This window comes from Lynx rufus, unplaced genomic scaffold, assembly GCF_022079265.1.
Source record: "Lynx rufus isolate CCGP_SWC_20201006 ecotype Redwood Valley unplaced genomic scaffold, mLynRuf1.p SCAF_17, whole genome shotgun sequence".
Taxonomy (NCBI): domain Eukaryota; kingdom Metazoa; phylum Chordata; class Mammalia; order Carnivora; family Felidae; genus Lynx; species Lynx rufus.
Window position 1 is genome coordinate 29,008,617 of NW_025814831.1, and position 22,510 is coordinate 29,031,126.

Sequence of the window (22,510 nt, forward strand, 5' to 3'; positions counted from 1 at the left end):
CCATCTTGGTCCTTGCGTGTCCAACTCTTGATTTTTTGGCTCAAGTCATGATCTCATTGTACATGGGTTCGAGCCCCACTTTGGGCTCCATTCCGAGAGTTTGGAGCCTGCTTAGGATTCTATCTCTCTCCTTCTCTCTCTGCCCCTCCCCAACTTGTGCGTGTGCACACACACTCTCTCTCAAAATAAATAAATAAATAAATAAACCTAAAAAAAGCACCACTTTAAATATACAAACTGTTTTGTTCAAACTGTCCTCTTTTTTAAATTTTATTTTTATTTATTCACATTTTTAAAAATTTCTTTATTTTTAAGAGAAAGAGCAAGCAGGGGGGGCAGAGAGAGAGGGAGAGAGAATCCCAAGCAGGGTTCGAACTCACGAACTGTGAGATCATGACCTGAGCTGAAACTAAGAGTAGGATGTTCAACTGACTAAGCCACCCAGGCACCCCTTATTTTTTTATTTGAGACAGAGAAAGAGAGAGAGACCCCACGAGTAGAGGGAGAGGGGCAGAGGAAGAGAGAGAGACAGAATCTTAAGCAGGCTCCACACCCAGTGTAGAGCCCGACTTGGGGCTCGATCCCATGCCTGGGATCATGACCTAGGCCAAAACCAAGAGTCAGACTCTCAACCAAGTGTGTCCTCAAACTGTCCTCTTTCTATTCTTTTCATTCCTAATTCTTACAGATTCCTATCATTTCCAATGGGTGCATACTCACACACACACACAAACATTGCATTGTAAAAGCAAAATATGGAGTATGGCTTCTTTTAAACATAACCATATTTTGGCTATATCCAAGGATATTCACTGCAGTATTCTATGTATTAGCAACATCCATCAGTAGGGAAGTGGATAAATAACGGTTCTTTTTTGGGTGACGTATTTTATAGCAGAAAAAAATGAGGTAGGTATATATGGTATGGAACAATTGCTCCAAGATATACTATAAAGCATAAAAAACAAGTTGCAAGGTGGAGTGTTTAAAAGGAAAAGATGGGGGGCGCCTGGGTGGCTCAGTCGGTTAAGCGGTCAACTTCAGCTCAGGTCATGATCTCGCGGTTTGTGAGTTCGAGCCCCGCGTCGGGCTCTGTGCTGACAGCTCAGAGCCTGGAGCCTGCTTCAGATTCTGTGTCTCCCTCTCTCTGACCCTTCCCCGTTCATGCTCAGTCTCTCTCTGTCTCAAAAATAAATAAACGTTAAAAAAAATTTAAAAAAAATAATAAATAAATGGAAAAGATGGGTGTGTGAGTGTGTGTATGTGTGTGTGTGTGTGTGTGTGTGTGTGAGAGAGAGAGAGAGAGAGAGAGAGAGAGAAGAATCACACACAGAAATCTGCATATACATAAAATATTTCTGGAAAGATTCCTAAGAAACCATGAATGGTAGGGGTCTCTGGGATATGAGACAGACTTGTTTTTCATTATATGCCTTATTATCCGTGTGAATTTTTTTTACCATGCGTTTTTAACTCTTTCTTTCTTTCTTTCTTTCTTACTTCTTTCTTTCTTTCTTTCCTTCTTTCTTTCTTTCTTAGTACTCTTTACCCCAACGTGGGGTTTGAACTCATGACCCCGAGATCAAGAGCTGCATGCTCCAGTGACTAAGCCAGACAGATGCCTGCATTTTTAAATTTCTCCATTAAAATCAGTTAAGTGGTACTAAAAGAATAATAAACTTAAAAAATAGTTAACTAAAACCAAACTAAACAGTATAGCACGGACATTTTTTCCATGTTACTATATAATACATTTAGATCTCCTCATTGCCAGGCTGTTCAGGTATTTCACATGTATTAACTTACTATTTCCCACAACAACCCTCAGTTATTATTCTATTTCACAGATAAGGAAACTGAGGTACCTTGTCCTAGATCACACAGGAATTTGAACCCATGTAACCTGACTCTGAAGTCCATGCCCTTAACCATCTTGGTGATGACACTGTTCTCTTGTTAAGGGCTGCAAAGCATGTTCTACAAAGTGATTGTGTCACACTTTATCTAACTGCTCCTCCTTTGATATGCATTCTGGTTGCTTCTAGGATTTTGCTATTATCTGCCATGCTGCAGAAACAGCCCTGTGATTAACTCTTTGTGCTCTCGGGTCAATATATTCATAAGAGTGCAGTGAAACCACTGCATCATCTGAAATTTGATAGTTAATTGCCGCATCACTTCCCTTTGTTTTCCTTAACCGATTTGGTCTTTGCTCTGCTCGTCTGTGTATAAGAATGAGGAAGTAGCCCAGAGGTCCAGTAGCTAGAAAAAGGGGACGCTCAGTCCTAGTGGGAAAAAGTATGAACAGAGACACTGACCTGTGTGTTTTGTGAGGTTAGGGGTTGTCTAACTGATCTTTGTTCAACAAGTATTTCTTGTGCTCGTACTGAGTGCTTTTACACAAAGGAAGCAGAGTCAGGGCGGACACAACAGGCCTGTGGTCCGTGCCTTCATGGAGCTGACAGTCTGTGGAGAGAGAGGCATTAATGAAGCAAACACACAGAGTGAAAAAAACAACAACAATGCGCAACAAGTGCTATAAGGAGAAAAAATGGGGTACTGGGGGAGGGAATAATGGAGTCTTTCTTTAGAGGGGGCAGTTAGGAGAGGGACTTCCGGGGAAGAGACATTACACTGGGGACAGAAGGAAGAATAGAAATTAACAGAAGAGTTAAGGGGAACAGGGTTGTTTCCTGGCCCCTAAAGAAGTTGGAGTGGTAGGTGGGGCCAAGGCCCTAGAGCCCTTTGAAGCACTGAGGTCTGAGTGAGGTGTTGATGTAAAGGAGTTTACATTTTTGCAGATTCCCTTTGCTGCTGTGTAGGAACTGGGTTAGGGCAGCAACAAGAATTTAAGCAGAGAAACCAGTTAGACGGTTGGCCTAAGGTGGTGGAGGAGGAATCTATAAGTTAAAAGAGTTTCAAAAGATGCATCTATCAACTGCTATGTGTGGGCCTTATTTGCATCCTGATTATTCTTTAACTATAAAAAAAAATCACAGCTATAAGACAATTAGACACGTGATCATAGTATATTTGATAGTAAGGAAATATTTTTAAAATTTTTAGGTGTTCTGTCAGATTTCCCACTGTCCCCACTTCAGGATTTAAGAGTTGGAAATTATCTAGTAGATAATTTAGAAATGTAAACTAATATATTAATTTTTAAAGTTTTTATTTTTTATTTTTGAGAGAGAGAGACAAAGTGTGAGTGGAGAAGGCGCAGAGACACAGGGAGACACAGAATCTGAAGCAGGATCCAGGATCTGAGCTGTCATCACAGAGCCCAACATGGGGCTTGAACCCACAGACTGCAAGATCATGACCTGAGCTGAAGTCAGACGTTTAACCGACCGAGCCACCCAGATGCCCCTAAACTAATATATTATTAAATCCAGTTGATACTGGAACAATCGATCCCACAACCCTGGGATCATGACCTGAGATGAAATCGAGAGTCAGATGCTCAACCAACTGAGCCACCCAGGCACCCTCCCTTGTTATGAGGCCCAAAAAGTCAACACTGTCCTGTTTGAGAAACCTTGCTGCTGTAGGTCTTTGTCACCACACTTCATGAAGACACTGTAATTGTCAACAGGTGGGCCTTCCAGGTTGACCACCAGCTCAGTGAAGACAGGGGATGCATGTGTCTTGCTGAGTTATTGGCATATAGTTTACACTTAATAAGGATTGAAGGAAGACAAGGAGGTTCATCCAGATTCAAACTTAGGGCCCTGTGAGATCAAGCTGCTAGGTTTATTTTTTTTTTCTTTCTCTCTCTCTCTGTTTTTTTTTTTTTTTTTTTTTTTACAGTGTTATAGTTCCAGGTGTACAATGTAGTGATTCAACAATTTCACACATCACCTACTGCTCATCAGGACAAGTGTACTGTTTAATCCCTATCATCTATTTAACCCAACCTCCCATCCCCCCTCCCCTGTTAACCATCAGTTTGTACTCTACCGTTAAGGGGCTGTTTCTTGGTTTGCCTCTCTCTTCCCCCCCCCCCCCCTTGCTCTTTTGTTTTGTTTCTTTTTTTTTTTTTTTTTAATTTTTTTTTTTCAACGTTTATTTATTTTTGGGACAGAGAGAGACAGAGCATGAACGGGGGAGGGGCAGAGAGAGAGGGAGACACAGAATCGGAAACAGGCTCCAGGCTCTGAGCCATCAGCCCAGAGCCCGACGCGGGGCTCGAACCCACGGACCGCGAGATCGTGACCTGGCTGAAGTCGGACGCCCAACCGACTGCGCCACCCAGGCGCCCCTTGTTTTGTTTCTTAAATTCCACATCGAGTGAAATCATACGGTGTTTGTCTTTCTCTGCACGCTGCTTGTTTTCTTGATATATTTCCCACCTCTCTTTGGGCACAGTAGTAATAAGACGACAAGCATTTGGTTCTCCAACATTTCACAAATATTTATTAAGTACTTAGTAAGTATTGGCAGCGTTCCAGATACTAGGTATACGGAAAGGAGCAAGGCAGAGTCCCTGATCAAATAAAGTTTATTCTTATAGGTGAAGACAAACAAAAAGCAAAGAAACAAGATGGCTTCGGTGATAATTATAATGAAGAAAATAAAAGTGGGGCGCCTGGCTGGCTTAGTCGGTAGAAGATTCCACTCTTGATCTTGGGATTATGAGTTCGAGTTCCACACTGGGAGTAAAGATTACTTTAAAATCAGTGAATGAATGAATGAATGAATGAATACGTGTAATGGCAATAGGGAATGATGGGGCAGGAAGACATATTCTGGGTAGGGTGAGAAGGTGACATTTGAACTAATTTTGAGAGCGAGCCATCCATGGAAAAGCTCGGGGCCAGGGCAATTACACTTGGAAAGACGGTGAGATGGAAACAGTGGCCACTCCATCAAGGCTTAAGGGAAAAGCCCGATCGCTTACACCACCGCAACGTTGGATTTCGTTACAACTGCAATCCGCAATCCTGATTTACTGTTAAAATACCACCGCGGTTTCTTTGGGAGAATGTACGACACATCTACATTCTGAGTCTAAAATACTTGTCACAAAACAGTCACACTTCTTGGCTACTTCTTGTCAAAATGGAAATCTTCCGGATCCAGCAGGGGGCGCTGTAAAGCGCCTGCTCCACAGAATGTGCCTCTCAGCACTCTTTGGTTCTTTTCGAGGAGCGGGTCGCTTCCGGGAGCGGCCGCAGCGCCCTGCTCCTTCCTCTCTATCCGCCCGTCTCCGTGGTAGGCATGGCCCCTCCCCTCTTCGGCTAGCCGCGTGCTCTTTGCACTCTTCCCGAAGCCCACTCCGGGGCCGCGGGGCTCCGGCGGTGGGCGGAATCCGGCTTATGGCGGTCCCGGGGCCGGCGGCCGGGGCTGGCGCCAGGTGAGCAGGGCGGCCCGGGAGGAGGGCCGGGCCTCAGGGTGCCCTCCCCGGGGGTAGGTGAGGAAGGGGCCCCGCTGCCTTCCGTCCTCGGCCCGGTCCAGGCAAAAGAGGAGCTTGCGAGGGGGCGCCCACCCTCCCGCGATCCGAGGCCTCCTCCAGCCCTCTGTGGGATCCTCTCCCTCGGAACTGGCTCCGCCCCCGCCCCCCTAAGAACTTCAAGTGCACAGAATTGAATTAATCGTCATTCTCAGTTCTTAGCACACTGTGGTCCAGTGTAAGCCCCTCTTGTGTTCTGCTTTTGTATCTTCCTTCGTTCCTTATTCTCAGTCGCATTTCACCCCCCTTCTCAGACGCCCCACTCTGGTGTATTAAAAGAGTGTTTGTACAGCCCAGTGTATACAAGTTTGCGTATTTGTTACCTTGAAAGATATATAGTGGTTTTGAATTCCATAAGTTATAATATGCTGTGATTTGTTTTTAAACTTTTTGACTCAACGTAATGCTTTTGAGATCCTATGTTCAGTAGTAATCTAGTTTTCATTTCCCGGGGCTGCATGAAATGCTACTCTACATACTTTAGACCGCATTTTACTTACATATTCCCCTAATGACGGACACTTACATTGCTTCCAGTTTTTAACCACCGCAAACATACTGGCGTTTGTCTCCTTGTGGATATGGGTGATATTTTTCTGGATTATCCACCCCCCCCCCCCCCGGGTAGGATGCTAGGTCATACCTACATCTGCAAAATTATTCTCTGGAATGGTCACATCAGTTTATACTTCCCAGCAGCATTGCATAAAGGTTCTGACTTCTTCATATCCCCCCAACGTTTGGTATTTTTTGATTTTCTAATGTTTATCCATCTGATGGGTTGTAAGGTGGCATCCCCTTGTGTTAATTTTCATGTATTAAGCATTTGGGTTTCCCCTTTTCTGAATTGCCTGTTTGTATCCTTTTCTCACTTTTTCTTTTTTTTTTAAATGTTTATTTTTGAGACAGAGAGAGTGCGAGCATGAGCTGGGGAGGGGCAGAGAGAGTGGGAGATACAGAATCTCAAGCAGGCTCCAGGCTCCGAGCTGTCAGCACAGAGCCCGCCCAATGCGAGGCCCGAACTCAGGAACCTTGAGATCATGACCTGAGCCAAAGTCTGATGCTTAACCGACTGAGCCACCCAGGCGTCCCCTTTTCTCACTTTTCTATGGATTTCCTGTTGTCCTGACTTGTAGGAATTCATTGTATGCTCTAGATTTTGATTCCTTGTTGGTTTTACACTCCGCACACACCTTCTCCAAGTCTTTTAATTTAACCCGTGGCACGGTGTTGAGCAAAAATAAGTCCGTGGGGTGCCTGAGTGGCTCAGTTGGTTAAGCATCCAACTTCAGCCCAGGTTCAAACCCCGTTTCAGGTGATCTCAAGCCCCGATTCGGGACTCTCGCTCTACCTCTGTCTCTGCCCCTCATGGAATTCTCTCTTCCTCTCACTCTCTGCTTCTCTCTCTCTCTCTCTCTCTCTCTCTCTCACACACACACACACACACACACACAAAAGTAATAAGTGCATTTGTTTTCCCCTTTATAAAAATTTGTGGGTCTGGGGTCTTATTTGAGGAGTATCTTCCCACTGTATCTTCATTAAGATGTTCTTCTGCAGTTCCTTCTATTAACTAAATAGAATTGCTTTTCACCTTTAGACTTTCAATCCATTTGGAGTTTTTAAATTTTATCCTTCTAAATGATGTGAGGTAATGACCTAAATTTTCCTCTGCCTTTTTCAATTATAGCTAATGAATTAATAATTAGAAGTTAGTGGGGCGCCTGGGTGGCGCAGTCGGTTAAGCGTCCGACTTCAGCCAGGTCACGATCTCGCGGTCTGCGAGTTCGAGCCCCGCGTCGGGCTCTGGGCTGATGGCTCAGAGCCTGGAGCCTGTTTCCGATTCTGTGTCTCCCTCTCTCTCTGCTCCTCCCCCGTTCATGCTCTGTCTCTCTCTGTCCCCCCCAAAAAAATAAATAAACGTTGAAAAAAAAATTAAAAAAAATAAATAAATAATTAGAAGTTAGAGAGCCTTTGGAGCATAGTTAAGAGCTCACTTTCTTGGACCTAGGTGGCCTGTATCCAAACCCTAAGGCTGCCACTTACCAGGTGGTGACAGGACAAGTTACTTACCCTCTTTGGCTTTAGTTCCTCATCCATAAAATAGGATGTAGTTTCCATCTCTTAGGGTTGTGGCAACCAAATGAATTAATACATGTAAAATACATGGAGAACAGTACTGGGCATATAGTGTTGCTTACTGAGTGTAAGCAGGTGTTAGTATCAATATGTCATTTCTTGTGACACAGCCTCTATTATGTGCCCATGTAAACATAGGTCTGTTTTTTCTTTTTGGTCTCTGTCCCATTGGTCTTCTTGTTCCTGTATTAAAACCACAGCTCTGCAATATGATTTGTTTTAATAACTGATGGTTTGAGTCTCTTCCTCCTCCTTTTCTGTTCTTCACAATTGCCCTCAGCTATTCACGGGCCTTTATATTTCCTTGTAGAGTTCCTCGGAGAAGTTCTGCTTGTGATTGGTATTATACAGAATTAATAGGCTACTTCTGTTAGAAATTAGGTCTTTATAGGGGCACCCAGGTGGCTCAGTGGTTAAGCGTCCCACTTCGGCTCCGGTCATGATCTCATGGTTTGTGAGTTTCAGCCCCCGGCATCAGGCTCTGTGCTGACAGCTTGGAGTCTGGAGCCTGCTTCAGATTCTGTGTCATTCTCTCTGTGCCCCTCCCCTGCTCACGCTCTGTCTCTCTGTCTTTCAAAAATAAATAAACGTTAAAAAAAAAAAAAAATGAGGTCTTTTTTTTTTTATTTTTTTTCAATATTTATTTATTTTTGGGACAGAGAGAGACAGAGCATGAATGGGGGAGGGGCAGAGAGAGAGGGAGACACAGAATCGAAAACAGGCTCCAGGCTCTGAGCCATCAGCCCAGAGCCTGACGCGGGGCTCGAACTCACGGACCGCGAGATCGTGACCTGGCTGAAGTCGGACGCTTAACCGACTGCGCCACCCAGGCGCCCCAAGAAATGAGGTCTTTATATAATTAAAAAAAAATTTTTTTTTAATGTTTATTTTTGAGAGAGAGAGCACGAGCAGGGGAGGGGCAGAGAGCTAGGGAGACACAGAATCTGAAGCTGGCTCCAGGCTCTGAGCTATCAGCACAGAGCCTGACACGGGGCTTGAACTCACAAACCACAAGATCGTGACCTGAGCCGAAGTCAGATGCTTAACTGAGCCACCCAGGCACCCTATCTTTATAGAATGTTAAGTCATCCCAGCTCTATCTAAGTCTTCTTTCACATCCTATGACAGAGCTTTCTGTTTTCTTTCAAAATGTATTTTTTTTTAATGTTTATTATTTTTGAGAGCATGTGCTTGCACACACGAGCAGGAGAGGGACAGAGAGAGAAGGAGAGAGAATCCCAACGGGCTCCTCGCTGTCAGCACAGAGCCTGATGAGGGACTCCCATCTCATGAATGTTGAGATCATGACCCGAGCCGAAATCGAGAGTCGGATGCTTAACCGACTGAGCCACCCAGGCGCCCCTCTTCCAAAATGTCTTATACACTCCTTTCAAAAGTTAATTTCTGGATATTTTGTAGTTGTTTTTAAGGCTTTTCTTTTGTAAATGACATCTTATTTTCTTTATATTTTCCAGTTGGTAATTGTTGGTATAGAACACTATTGAGATTTGTATGTTAACCCTATATCTAGCTGAACTCCTTTTATTTCCATCATTTGCCTATTGATTTGCTGTTTGTTGGGTAATTGATCGCATTATCTGCAAATAAAGACCATTTAATCTCTCCCCTTTTAATTCTTTTACCTCATTTATTTTTCTTGCTTTATTGATCTAACCAGAACCTTAAAATCCTTGATGGGCTTTCTTGTCATGTTTGGGACCGTATAGAGGATGTGGCTAAAGTTTCTTCATTAACTGTTTTTTAGCTGTAGATTTTTGGTAAATAACCGTTTATAGCATTTACCAGCTTACAGAAATTCCTTTCTCTCCCATCTATTCCTCACATTCTTGCTGCCTGGCCTGGACCCCTCCATAGAACAATGTAGAGAAATTTGGTAACTGCTCTCTAAGGCTTAATGGCTGTCTTAGGTTTCTCTCTGCTTCTCTTCTTCAGGCCCAAATTAGATCTGCAATTTCTCCAGCGGTTCCTGCAGATACAGAAGGTTTTGTTTCCCTCTTGGTCATCACAGAATGCTTTGATGTTCCTGACCCTTTTGTGTGTGGCCCTACTGGGTGAGTGAGTGAGCCCAGGTTGGAGGGGGCTTTGGGGTTCCTTCTCTCTGGAGAGTTGATGAGGCAGGTGTTCAAGGGGAAGCCTCCCTTCTCGTTTTCTCATCCTTCATCATTGATTTCTGACTCCTTTCCCCACCCCAGAACAACTGGTGATCTACCAGGTTGGCTTGATCCCAAGTCAGTACTATGGGGTCCTGGGAAACAAAGACTTGGATGGGTTCAAGACCCTAACATTCCTGGCTGTCGTGCTCATCATTCTCAACTCCATGGTAAGGTGTTCTCCGTGTGTTTCTCTTCTTCTCCAGCCTAGTGTAAGCAGAATGCCCAGTGGGACTTAGCCACCAGGAAGCAGGAATCAGGCTGTGAGAGGGGTGTTCCCTCCCTTTTCTGGGAACTGGAGTTCAGAGCCCTGTTCAGGGCATTGATCTTGCTGTTTGGCCTAATTCCTCAGGTGTTTCAAGCTTCCAGGACTAGGCTGGGAGGTTCTGGTTAAATCGGTATTTAGCAGAAATGATCTTGTCCCTTCCATTCCCAGGACTCTTGCTTCAGGGAGCTCAGAGCACTTGAAATTGGGGATCAGTAGCTAGGGGGCTGCTGCTTCTCTGTGGGGCTGAGGCCATGGTTCAGCCTGGCACCATGTCACCTCCCAGTCCTTGCACCTGCGGCTTTCCTGCAGGATGGCCTCCTTCCCTTCCCTTCCCTCGGTTAATGCCTGCTCACTTTTCAAGGTTCTGCTGTTGTCACCTCCTTCAAGTCCTCCTTAGCATTCTCCTTCATGTTTTGTCCACCAAACCCTGCCCTCTTCTCTGCTTAACTAATACTTTGAGTTAACCTCTGCTGTAATACTCCTCATACCTTTGTCATTGTTTTCTTGCTAGACTGAGCTCATTGTCATTGCCTCAGGCTTAGCGTGTAAGTGCTCCATCAGTGGTGAACAGGGAGAGTCAGGCCTCCGCTAGGACTCAAGCCTGATGCTCTGTCTGCCTGTACTACCTGCTTTCTTGGGGAAGTCACTTCTCATCACACTCGGGGCACTTTTGATGGGTCTTCTGGAAGGAAACACCTGTGTGTACATAACCCTGTTCTAAGCTTTGGGGGACAGAAAAGTAAGAACATAAATGGCATAGAAATACCCTCCCAGTCTCCAGAAGCTCACCTGCTCTCAGTAGAAGACAGAACAATTACTGTCTTGGCTTTGATAAGCCCTTTAGTGCTTCGTGAAGGAATGCGCACGGGAGGGAGGGAAGAATCCCCTGACTTGACACTTGAAACAAGCAGAAGTGCTGAGTGGACAGAGAATAATCAGAGTGGGCTGGGACTGGTCAGCAGAGGCCTTCTGCCGGCCCTGAGCTTCTGGCTGAGGCTTGCAGTAAGCCATCTCTCCCTCTCGCTCCCTTCCTCTTGCTTCCCCCGCTGCACAGCTGAAGAGCTTTGACCAGTTCACCTGCAACCTGCTGTATGTGAGCTGGAGAAAGGACCTCACCGAGCACCTTCACCGCTTCTACTTCCAGGGCCGTGTGTACTACACCCTCAACGTGCTGCGGGATGACGTCGATAACCCGTAGGCGCCCGCTCTCGGTCCTCCCTACAGTCTGCAGGGTCCTGTCAGGCTGGCTCAGCCCTGGAGAGTCCCTGCTGCACGCCCCTGAGAGCTCATCCACAGTTAGGTGCAAGTGTTGATAAGCACCCTACGGGAAGGAGACCCTGGAGGCTCCCTGGAGGGGCTGCAGGGCTGAGAATAGGGAGCTAAAAGATAGGAGCAGCTCCCTTTTGTCCGTTTTATATCCTGCATTTCCAAACCAGGCACCATCCGAAGAAAGTGTCCTCGGGAGCAGAACAGCTCTTGGATTTTCAGCAGTAGAAAATTACTGCTGCCTAGGATTCCGTGTGAGATTTAGATCTTCATTCTGTCCCCTCCCAGTTTATAGGCCTTAGTTCACTGAGCCCCAGGTCCCCTTTCTGGGAAATGAGGATGACAGTTCCTATCTGAAGAATATCTCAGATGATTTTCATGGAGTGCACATATGCGGTACCTGGCACATGACCAGGGTTCCAGTGTGAGTTCGCTCTTGTTATTTTACAGGTGAGGAAACTGAGGCCCAGAGAATGCAAATGACTTGCCCAGGGTCGTGCCTCTCATTGGAAATAGGAGTCAGTGTGGCCCCCGGCGGTGCAGTGGGACCTGAGGAGTCCGTCCTCATACTCATTCCCTCTCCACCCACCACCCTCAGGCACTTTCTTGCTTTCCTCAGCCTAAGCTGAGCTTTGCAGCAAAGATTCTTCAGATGCCTGTTGCCTCTTTCTCTTCTAGGCTTCTCCATGGCTCACCCCATATGAAGCTTCTGCAGCCAGATAGTTAAAATGGGGGAGGCTCAGGCTTGCAGAAGGGATTGGGAGGAGCTAGATAGGCAGGATAGCTTTTCTGCTCATCCAGAAACTCGGCTTATCTACCCTCGTGTCTTTCTCTGGTGCTGCTCAGGACCCTTGGGTACTGGACCTTTCAGTTGCCACTTTTCCTGAGGGGTAAACTGAGGTACCCTAAGAAGCCACTCTTCAGAACCCCATTTAAAGGTCCTGAGGGTCTCGGTGCCTCTAGGAAAACCAGTGCTTATCTGGGTCCATCTTTCCCTGGGATCGTAGCTGACAGTGCCGAAAGGCAAGGTCAGGATGAGAGGTAACCAGAATCAGTCTCCACTCTCTCCACCCTCTGCCCCGCTCCCTGGTCCAGTTGCTCTGTGTTGTTGGTTCCAGGGACCAGCGCATCAGCCAGGACGTGGAACGGTTCTGCCGGCAGCTCAGCAGCATGGCTAGCAAACTGATCATCTCGCCCTTCACCCTCCTCTACTACACCTACCAGTGCTTCCAAAGGTGACACCTCTCCTCCCCCCCCAGCCAGGTGTTTCCCCCGAGGTCCCTCACTCACACAAACTCTCCCAAGTCAGGGCCTTCCTTCCCTCCTACCTGTAGCCCAGGAAGCCTTCCTCTGTCCTGTGCTCGCCCCCCTGTCCTCTCTTGAGACATGTGGCATTTCAGTGTCACGGGGATCCTGGTACTCTGACCTCCTAGATCAGGTAGCAAATGCCCCCCCCACACAGGAGCAGAGGTCCCACAGGACTGCTGGCTGAAACTGGACAACTGGTGCCTGAAAGTGAGCAAGAATCAGGGCTGAGCCCTGCAGACATATGTGTCTCACACACACACACACACACACACACACACACACACACTCACACTCCCCACCCCCACCCCCACCCCTCTGCTTTTCAGCACAGGCTGGCTTGGGCCTATGAGCATCTTCGGGTATTTCATTCTGGGAACCGTGGTGAACAAAATGTTGATGGGGCCCATCGTGGCAAAGCTGGTGCAGCAGGAGAAGCTGGAGGGGGATTTCAGGTATGTCTCTCTTGCGTGAGGTTCCTGGGCTGAGCACAGTGGCTAAAGAATGAGACCTAGAATAAGACACCCTCATTCAAATCCCAGCCTGTGCTAGTTACTAGCCACGTGCTCTTGGGTGAGGTCTTGAACCTCCCTAAACTTCAGTGATCCCATCTCTGAAAGGGGTGATACCGTTGCCTGCAGAGAGGGTGGTGAGGAAGATTACTGAGATTATACATGAGAAGCACCGAGAACAGTGTCCGATTGGCCATCATCATCCCTTGGCCTTCTCATGTGCTTCTGTTCCAACCTCCCTGGTTTGGCTCAGCCGATGGATCCAGCCCCTGTTCTTGCTTCTCGGGCCCCGCTCCTTCAAGTTGGGCCCTGGGAGGCGGTGGTGTGGGCAGGAATGCACCTGTCCTCTGGGGAGCTGAGGAGCTGCCCTGTCTTCAGGGCGTCTGTCACCCCTCACAGGTCCTGGGATTCCTGCCTTATGACAGCTCAGGGAAGGGCTACGCCAAGACGGCCACAGTTTTGAGGTGGAGCTGGGTTCCTCTCGGGAGGTCTTAGTCCAGGCCTCCGAAAGGAGAGGGGCCAGTACTGGCCACTGTCAGCACACGTTTCCCTTTGGTCTGCGCAGGTTCAAGCACATGCAGATCCGGGTCAATGCTGAGCCTGCTGCTTTCTTCAGGTGAGTCGGGTGGGGATAGTTCCCTTCTGCCTCATCAGAGCTGATAGAAGAGATGGCAGAGAAGGGAAGACGAATTGTACAGCCCTCCTACCATCACTGAGCCTAGGGGCCGAGTATTTCCATTTGGCTATGACCCTGTCCCCGTATCTCTCACTGACCTTGTCGGCCTCATCCTTATGTCCAGGGATTTTTGCTTCTGAAGCTGGTCCCTTCTAGTGGCCTAACGTGGGGCCTAAATTTGATCTAAGAATGAAATGAGTGAATGCTTCACATCTTGGTGAGGATTGTAAGGCATTGCCTCTGCCTTTGTCTTACCCTCTTTAAAATGGCTTTCTGCCACTGCCTGATGGCTGATCAAAGAGTCAAAGGCCAATCCTTTGTCTCTGTAGCATAAAGAAGGAAAGGGAGCCTCACGAGATCAGGAGACCTGGTTCTTACACTGTTCAAGTGGAACAAAGAGTCACCTGGTCTCCTGACAGCAGCATTGTGAAATTTCATTCCTTCCCTCAGAGTCAGGGCAAGTCCCTGGGCCTTGCCTCCTGGAGGCCTGTGGAATCGTTGTTCGGACTAATAGCTCAGGGCCCAGAGGTGTTCGTGGAAGCTGCCATTGAATTATCTGGATCTCATTGCCCAGGGACTTTTGCACTTGTCCAGCTCTGCTGAAGTTTGTAGCAGCCACCACTTGGGGGCGCCAAGGATTCTAGGAATCTGCAAGGTGGGGTTGGGTTGTGTGGTGGGTAGGGCTGGGCCTGTGCTAAGTTGTTTTTGGATTCTGCAGCCTCTCAAGAGGAAAGCAGGTTGGTTGTTGGAGCTCTGGGTGGCTTCCAATGGCTTCTCTGTCCCTCTGACACTTTCCACGTGCCAGGTGGAGAATGCAGTGTCTGCCTGTCCCCCCTGAACTGGGAGCTCAAGGACAGGGACTATTTTATCCACTTCTTTATCTCACTGGCTAAGTAGCACAGGGCCTGCCACATAGCGACTACGTGTATATTTGTTTAGCAATAACAGCTGTCATTTATTGAGGGCCCCTCTTATGCCTGGCGCTTTATGTTTAGAAATTCTCACTTTGACTTGTTATGTAGGTGCCATTAGCTCCATTTTATAGAAGAAGAAACTGAGATTCTGAGGCTTGAGTAACTTATCAGCGTCACCCAGCTCTGCCCAATCTAGAGTTCATGTTCTTTCTGCAGACAACACTGTGTTGAGAAAACAAGGCAATGAATGGGTGCTGGTAGCAGGAAGGGTCTGAGGTGAAGACTATTCGAACAGGCTTGGTCCCTAAAGGAGCATGTGATGTGTGATGAGGGAAGGAGGGGTCCCCTGGCCTGGAATAAGGCTCTCCAGGCCCCATGGACACCCCAGCCTTTCTCTCCAGAGCTGGGCACGTGGAGCACATGAGGACAGACCGCAGGCTGCAGAGACTCCTTCAGACCCAGAGGGAGCTGATGTCCAAGGAGCTGTGGCTGTACAGTAGGTGGAGGGAGCCCCTGGAGGCAGGAGCACAGGATTGGGATAGTCCCCTTCCCTTCCCACACCTCCCTGCTTTTTCTCTGCACGAATCACTTTGCTCTGATGAAGGAATTAACCAGAAGGAGCCACTGCCTTTGCCATGAGTACCTTCGGGAGAATGAGGATCCAGGGAATAGCTTGGCCCTGCTTGGCTCTTCCTCCCTCAGAGCGCATGAGTGGTTCCTGAGTCTCTCATCCTGGGTGTCTCTGTCTTCTACAGTTGGCATCAACACATTTGACTATCTGGGCAGCATCCTGAGTTACATTGTGATCGCAATCCCTATTTTCAGTGGTGTCTATGGAGACCTGAGCCCCACAGAGCTCAGCACCGTGGTCAGCAAGGTGAGAATCCCCCCCCCCCCCCCGCTGACCCCTCATGCCATCCCCTTCAGCCAAGTGCCCAGGACCTCAGAGTCCAGGCCTTTGATCAGTGCTCCCTGTCCTGTGCAGAATGCCTTTGTGTGCATTTACCTCATCAGCTGCTTCACCCGGCTCATCGACCTCTCCAGCACCCTCTCAGACGTGGCTGGTTACACGCACAGGTGAGGCCGCGTCAGGCCCCTCCCCACGTCCTGAGCAGAGCATGTGCCACTTGGAGAAGTAGCTGCATGAAAAAAAGGAACAGAAAAACCTTATGCTAGTGGGTGTGAGAGAGGGAGACTAACACCTTCACCTGGGCCTTCAGACCCTCCTCAGATTTTCATTTCTTGCCCAGGATCGGGGAACTTGAGGAGACCCTTCTGGACATGTCCCCGAAGTCGCACGGTGGTGAGATCCTGGATGAGAGCGAGTGGGACGTGGACAGGTGGGTGCCGGCCTGGCAGGGTGGCACAGCGGTTGAGGAGGCAGCTCTGGGGGTGCCCAGTTCGGGTTCGCCCTGGAGCCCTGCTCTTGCCCAGCCGTGCAGCAGAACTGTGCGGAGCAAATGAGGGAGATCGCTGCCTCGTGCCCGACACGTTACACATGTTCACAGTTAGTGTTGCTGTTCTGGCATCTGTTGTGTTCATTCACAACTTCCTCAGCTGCCGGAAGCAAGTGCGCACAGCCGCTTGGGCCTGTGAGAACAAGACGAATCTGAGTGGTACCCCTCCCACTGAGCCCCGCCACCTACCCCTTTCCTCAGGGCACGCTTGTTCCCCTTGCCTCGCTCACACCCTCACGTCTTTATACGTGTCTCCTTGCATGCTTGGTGATGTTTCTGACCTTTCTGTGCAACTGAGGATTTGTTTCATGTCCTCGCTTTTCCTGATGTAATTACTTAACTGTTCTTCTGTGTCTCAGTTTCTTCATCTCCATAAGGGGAACAGTTAACCTTCCTCTCAGGGTGCTTGTGAGGATTAGAATCACAGTTCACAGAAAGTACTTGAACAGTGGCCACAGAGAAAGCTTTCAGACATGGAAACAGCCTGAACTCCAGGGACTACACACAACTCTCTCCTTAGGGACTAAAACCAGAACTGTTGCCCTGTTCAGAATTCAGGCTTTGTGCACCTCTGGGCCTCGGGCTGGGGAGATGGGCAGTGACCACAGGAGACCAGAGGTGCTGTTGTCCGGGGGAGATGGGTGTCTGCGCAGACCCAGCAGCTCCAGATCCCTTTATGACCACCATGCCCGTCCTGTCATAGCTCCTGGTTACACGCGCTATGAAAACCCGCTCGTCTTCTAGTTAGACAGCTTCAGCCCTGTGACCCCGAGGGAGTTACTTAGCCACCTGACTTGGTTTCCTCATCTGCCAAGTGGGGGTAAGGAGTCACGTGCGGGGCTTTGTGAAGCCTGGAATAAAGGAGGTGCCCCCAGCCCTACCTCTGTTAGTCTGCTAGGGCTGCCCTAACAATACCATAGACCAGGTGACTTATCCAACATTTATTTCCTCACAGTTCTGGAGACTGGAAGTCCCAAATCAGGTTATTGTCTGGGTTGGTTTCTTCTGAGGCTTCTCTCCTTGGCTTGCAGATCTGTCTTCTCCCTGTGCCCTTTCCTGGCCTCTTCCCTGTGTGTGAGCCTCTCCCTTTTCTTTTCTTTTTGTTTTTTGTTTTAAATGTTTATTTTTGAGAGAGAGCAAGCGAGCACGCAGGGGAAGGGCAAAAAGAGAGGGGGATAGAGGATCCAAAGCAGGCCGCGAGCTGTCTGCACAGAGCCCAACGTGGGGCTCGAACTCACAAACCATGAGTTCCTGACCTGAGCCAAAGTTGGACGCTTAACCGACTGAGCCACCCGGGTGACCCTCTCCTTCTTGAAATGACCTCAGCTGTATTAGATCAGAGCCCTATCCTAATGGCCTCATTTTAATGCAGTCATTTCTTTAAATACCTTATCTTCAAGTGCAGTTACACTCTGAGGCACTAGGGGTTGAGACTTCAGCATGTTATTTTGAGGACGTAGTTTAGCCCATAACCACCCCTCTATTCAGAGGTAAGACCCCACCCCCAAGGACAAGACCCTCCCCGCTGGCAAAACACACTACTTATCTTCCCCACACTCCCCTCCTCTTAATCCCAGGGCCCCAGACTGGCCAGCCGCAGAACCAACGGACACAGCTTTTCTCCTCGAGCGGGTCTCCATCTGTGCCCCCTTCTCTAACAAACCCTTAATCAAGGATCTGAGCCTGAAGATCTCTGAAGGTCAGAGTCTGCTCATCACGGGCAACACGGGCACCGGCAAGACCTCCTTGCTCCGAGTTCTAGGCAGCCTCTGGACAAGCACACGGGGTGAGAACCAGCCCTCCCTGCCTCTGAGCCAGCTGGTGGGATGCGTGTGTGTGTGTGTGTGTGTGTGTGTGTGTGTGTGTGTGTAAAAATCCGGGTGTTTTTGTCAGGAAAGGAAGTGAGAGGCAGTTACTCTGTCTGGGAGATCTCAAAATGGAGGTTTCTGTGGGCTCTGCAGGCTCAGTGCAGATGCTGACGGACTTTGGGCCCCATGGGGTGCTGTTCTTGCCACAAAAGCCATTCTTCACTGATGGGACCCTTCGGGAGCAGGTCAGTGTGGAGCCCACTCCTACCCCTGCCCTCACTGAGGCTTCTGGCAGTGTGACGGGTCTCAGCGCTAGAGAGTTCTGGGGCAGCAGGTGGGGTAATAAAATGGCCCCTGCCTAGCAACGCCCTGGCCCTAAGAACTTTCTATTCACATCCGTGGATTGGGCCATTAGAGTGGCTCCTGGGGGCAGGTTGGATTCTGGGGGCCCTGCCCCACCATCTGCCGGCTCAACCTCTCCCACTGGACTCTTGGCCCGGGTGTTCCTTGCCGTCCTCAGGTGGAGAGGAGCCTGGCCTTGGCGGTTCCTGGGGCTGTTTCTGAGGGAGGATGGGCTGTGTGCCGCCCACGTCTCTTTGGCCCTCATCTCAGGCCTGTGTGGTTTTGTTTTGTCAGGTGATATATCCCCTAAAGGAGATCTACCCCGACTCAGGTGAGCTGAGCCTCGCTGAGACACGTCCTCCCATGTCAGTTGTCCCCACTCTGCCTGGCTGTGGCCTCGCCAGTGCCTTTTGGCAGAGGCTCCAGCAAGGCTGCTGGTTTCGGGTTGGTTTTCTTCAACGGCTTATGATTTTGCAAACTCCTCTTGCTCTGTCTTGCTCTGTCTTCCTCTCCTTGAGGAGACGCCCACTGGAGGAAGGGAAGAGATCACTTCCTTCACCTGGCCCTTCCCTTCTGTGTTAAGTGCCATAACCTGTCCCTGTAGAGCCTTAGCCCAGATTCTGGTGCCCCCCCCCCCCGACTCTGCCCCCTTCCATGATGTACCCCATCTCTTCTGGCCACCCAGAAGGAGCTGACTTCTGGAGGAAAGCTTCTCTGTGTTGCAGGCTCTACCGACGATGAGAGGATCGTGAGGTTCTTGGAGTTGGCAGGCCTGGTGAGTGCGGGCAGGGACCCTGAGGTCCAGGCCCACCTGGTAGCACCGACCGCAAGTGCTGGTCCGGCAGAGCCAGCCGACCGGCCTGGGCCTGGGACTGGAAGTCGGAGCCTGGATCAGGGGAGTGGAGTATAAAGTGGCGACAGGAGCTGTGGGCATGTACAGGCAATAAGGGGGTGCGTTCTCTGGAGCGAATTTTAAAATGATAACAAAACACAAGTAAGTCTGCTTTTTCTTGTCATCATGCTCCAGCAAACTTAAACCGTGCAGTTAACGAGGTATTCCTCTCTGCCTGCGGCAGATTGCTCTCACGGCGTCCTGCCATGGTGCACCGCAAGGATGGAGCTCTGTCTCAGAGATGGGTGGGGTGGGGTGACAGGAAGCAGGGATAGGCCCTTTCATGGACAGTGTTCCCTCTGGGTGTGTTACAGTCCAGTTTGGTGGCGAGGACAGAGGGTCTGGACCAGCAGGTCGATTGGAACTGGTAAGAAGGGAGTTGGGGTGCTCCAGAGCCAGCTCCCCCAAAGACTGGGCTCCAGGTATTTGCTGGCCCATCAAGGGCATATTCATGGCCTCAGGAGTAGAGTTGGGACCTCAGCTCGTGGGCAGCAGGGCTGCAGTGTGGTTGAAGGGAGGAGGGTGCTGGCCATCTGTCTCGGCGCTGGCTCCTGCCATGGGAACCTCTTCTTGCCTTGACCTTCTGTGCAACAGCCAGGCTATGTCCTCCTTCCTCTAGTGGTGCTCTCGTTCCCACTCCTCAGGTACGACGTTCTGTCCCCAGGAGAGATGCAGAGGCTCTCCTTTGCCCGGCTCTTCTACCTGCAGCCAAAGTACGCAGGTGAGGCCTGCCCCACAGGTGTGCGTGCCAGGTGCCGTGTGCTCACAGAGGTGTCTGTGCGTGTGTGTTCGTGTGTAATTGAGGAGGCCTTCACGTGGGTAGGAGAGCACCCCTGTGCATGACTGGGCATCTCTGTCCCTGCAGGACAGGATGGCCGGGCTCTGCCCATGAGGCAGCAGGGTGCTCTTGGAATCCTCAGGGCGGCTCTGGATGTGCCACCAGTTCCTAAGCATTCTGCCATTGCAGCAGCCGGAGCCAGCCTTGAAAGAGCGTGTGATTTTATGCCCCCGGGCTCTGCGGTCCATAAGGGGGCCACACTCCTCCCCCCCAGCTCTGCCTGGAGAGGGACGGCAGGTGTGAACTTCTTCAGGGACTGACATCCTGGGGGGAACTAAGAATCCCTGCTTTGAGCGGTTCTAGGCGGAGCTGGTGCTTATTACAGGAAGAGGGGGGATTTTGTCCTGCCGCTGGTAGAAGGCTTCCCAGGTAGAGCCTCGCCCTCTGCTCTTTTGGCCATGCCCTCCCTATGGCAGGGCTCCTGTAAGCCAGAGCAGCCGTTAGCCTTCCCCTGGTCCCAGCCAGAGGTAAGTGCGGTTTGGAGAAGCAGAGGTGGGCAGGGGCAGGACCCTATCTCTTCCCTCTGGCTTCTGCCCTCAGTGCTTGATGAAGCCACCAGCGCCCTGACTGAGGAGGTGGAGAGTGAGCTCTACCGCATTGGCCAGCAGCTGGGCATGACGTTCATCAGTGTGGGACATCGGCGCAGCCTTGAGAAGGTACCCAAGCTCACAGAGATGGCTTAGGGAGGAGGAAGAGCCCAAAGGCTGGGCCTGGCCAGGGGCCCTTCAAAATGGGGAGCGGGGGCAGCAGAGAGGGCAGGGAATGGATGGCCTCCTCTTGTTGTGGCCGGGCCAGCCTGATCCATGCGGGGTGGCGGTCTCTTGCAGTTTCACTCCTTGGTTCTGAAACTCTGCGGAGAAGGAAGATGGGAACTGACCAGAATCAAAGTGGAATGAAGCCAAGGGTGTGGCTGGCCACTGGACAAAGTGCCAAGCTCAGGGCAGATCGGCATCCCCCTGGAGAGACCAGGAGGCCTGCAGGGCGAGGGAGACCCCTGGCCCGCCTCACAGGTCCTGTGCAGGGAGCGCTGGCAGCGAGGGTGTGGCTCCCAATGGGTCACCCAGTCCTGCCAGGCCCCCCAGCTGCCTCAGCCAGAGCTCCCTGCACTCCCAAGTGCTGATCGCTTACAAATGACCTCAGATTGTGTTTTCTAAAGAAAAACCTGAAAGTGTGAGATCTATGAGAAATGTAGGATCAATGTGGAGAGAATATTGGGCTTCAAGTCCAGAGATCCGGAAATCTTTTAAATCCATTAAATTTTGTGGCAATAGATTTTTAACTTTAATCAACCACTTGAATTTTATAACTTTTTTAAAAAGAAAAGATAAACATTTCTTAAAAATTGGAGCTTTCTCCCTTCTCTTTCTTCTGCATTGTAAGATGACCTTTAAATTGAATCCACAGCCTTGTATTTGGGAGCTGGGTGGGAAGGAAGTAGCACTCTCCACAGTACTGGAACCTTCTGTGCCTGGTTTTTCACTTCACCCCGTATCTCCACTTTCCGTTTGCTGGTTGTACCTATAACCTCTAGGGCCCTTCTGTTCTTGTCTTAACCCAAGTACAACTAAATCTCTTTCCCCTCAGTCAGCTAAAATAAGGCGGAGATTTTTCAAAAATAGTCTTTGGTAGGAAACAGCAACAGCCAGGGAGAACAGACAAAACCCAGAGAGCGCAAAATTTTGATATGGAAAATGATTGAGCCCAAAGTCCTTATTCTAGAACAATGTTCCCCAATGTTGAGTTGTCAGGGCAGCACATTCATAATTTTTGCCAGATCTCTGTTTCTTGTGTTCATTTCTAAGTGTTCATCACTTAATTTTTTTTAATGTTTATTTATTTTGAGAGGCAGAGAGAGAGAGAGAGAATCCCAGGAAGGCTCTGCTAAGAGTGCCGAGGGCTCCATCTCACAAACTGAGATCATGACCTTGAGCTGAAACCAAGAGCCGGATGCTTAACTGACTGAGCCACCCAGGCATTGCAGACGCTTAATATTTTCTGAAATAAGTCACTTTTTGTTTTTGTTCTTTGGGTTTTTTTGTTTTTTTGTTTTTGCATGTGTAAGTTTATTCATTTATTTTGAGAGAGAGAGAGAGAGAGAGAGAGAGAGAGAGAGAGAGAGAATCCCAAGCAGGCTCTACACCAGCAGTGTGGAGACCCACACGGGGCTCAGGCTCACAAACCATGAGATCATGACCTGAGCAGAAACCAAGAGTTGGACACTTAACCTACTGAGCCAACCAGGCACCCCAGAATTAACTCCCTTTTTAAACCTAATTGCATTTTTTAAAGTTTACATTTGGGGGTGCCTGGGTGGCTCAGTCGGTTAAGCGTCCGACTTCGGCTCAGGTCATGATCTCATGGTCCGTGAGTTCAAGCCCCACGTCGGGCTCTGTGCTTATGGCTCAGAGCCTGGAGCCTGTTTCAGATTCTGTGTCTCCCTCTCTCTCTGACCCTCCCCCATTCATGCTTT

At 49.4% G+C, this 22,510-nt stretch overlaps 1 protein-coding gene across 9 annotated transcripts; it reads left to right on the forward strand.

Moving 5' to 3' along the window:
- Window positions 1-5,233: 5,233 nt before the first annotated feature.
- ABCD4 (ATP binding cassette subfamily D member 4) lies at window positions 5,234-21,916 on the forward strand. Of its 9 annotated transcripts, none has more exons than XM_047079357.1 (19): window positions 5,238-5,356; window positions 9,545-9,663; window positions 9,805-9,932; window positions 11,085-11,224; window positions 12,415-12,531; window positions 12,931-13,056; window positions 13,679-13,729; window positions 15,105-15,199; window positions 15,459-15,580; window positions 15,689-15,780; window positions 15,954-16,043; window positions 17,738-17,946; window positions 18,122-18,213; window positions 18,605-18,641; window positions 19,036-19,085; window positions 19,517-19,569; window positions 19,847-19,923; window positions 20,581-20,696; window positions 20,868-21,916. In XM_047079357.1, exons 1-19 carry the CDS (start codon window positions 5,319-5,321, stop codon window positions 20,934-20,936), a joined length of 1,821 nt encoding a protein of 606 aa, XP_046935313.1. In that variant the 5' UTR covers window positions 5,238-5,318; the 3' UTR covers window positions 20,937-21,916. The 9 variants fall into 9 exon arrangements, 8 of the variants coding, with proteins under 8 accessions (XP_046935315.1, XP_046935313.1, XP_046935314.1 ...); XM_047079358.1 differs by having other exon boundaries at window positions 5,239-5,356; window positions 11,175-11,224; XR_006962048.1 differs by lacking the exon at window positions 20,868-21,916 and having other exon boundaries at window positions 5,234-5,356; window positions 19,847-20,277; window positions 20,581-20,670.
- Window positions 21,917-22,510: the final 594 nt, after the last annotated feature.

What these genes read in the sequence shown, in the direction of transcription:
- ABCD4 (XM_047079357.1), top strand. Translation starts at nt 5,319, where the DNA reads ATGGCGGTCCCGGGGCCGGCGGCCGGGGCTGGCGCCAG. An exon ending in TCATCATTCTCAACTCCATG is followed by an intron (nt 9,933 to 11,084) that starts GTAAGGTGTTCT and finishes CCCGCTGCACAG; the next exon opens with CTGAAGAGCTTTGACCAGTT. An exon ending in ACCTACCAGTGCTTCCAAAG is followed by an intron (nt 12,532 to 12,930) that starts GTGACACCTCTC and finishes TCTGCTTTTCAG; the next exon opens with CACAGGCTGGCTTGGGCCTA.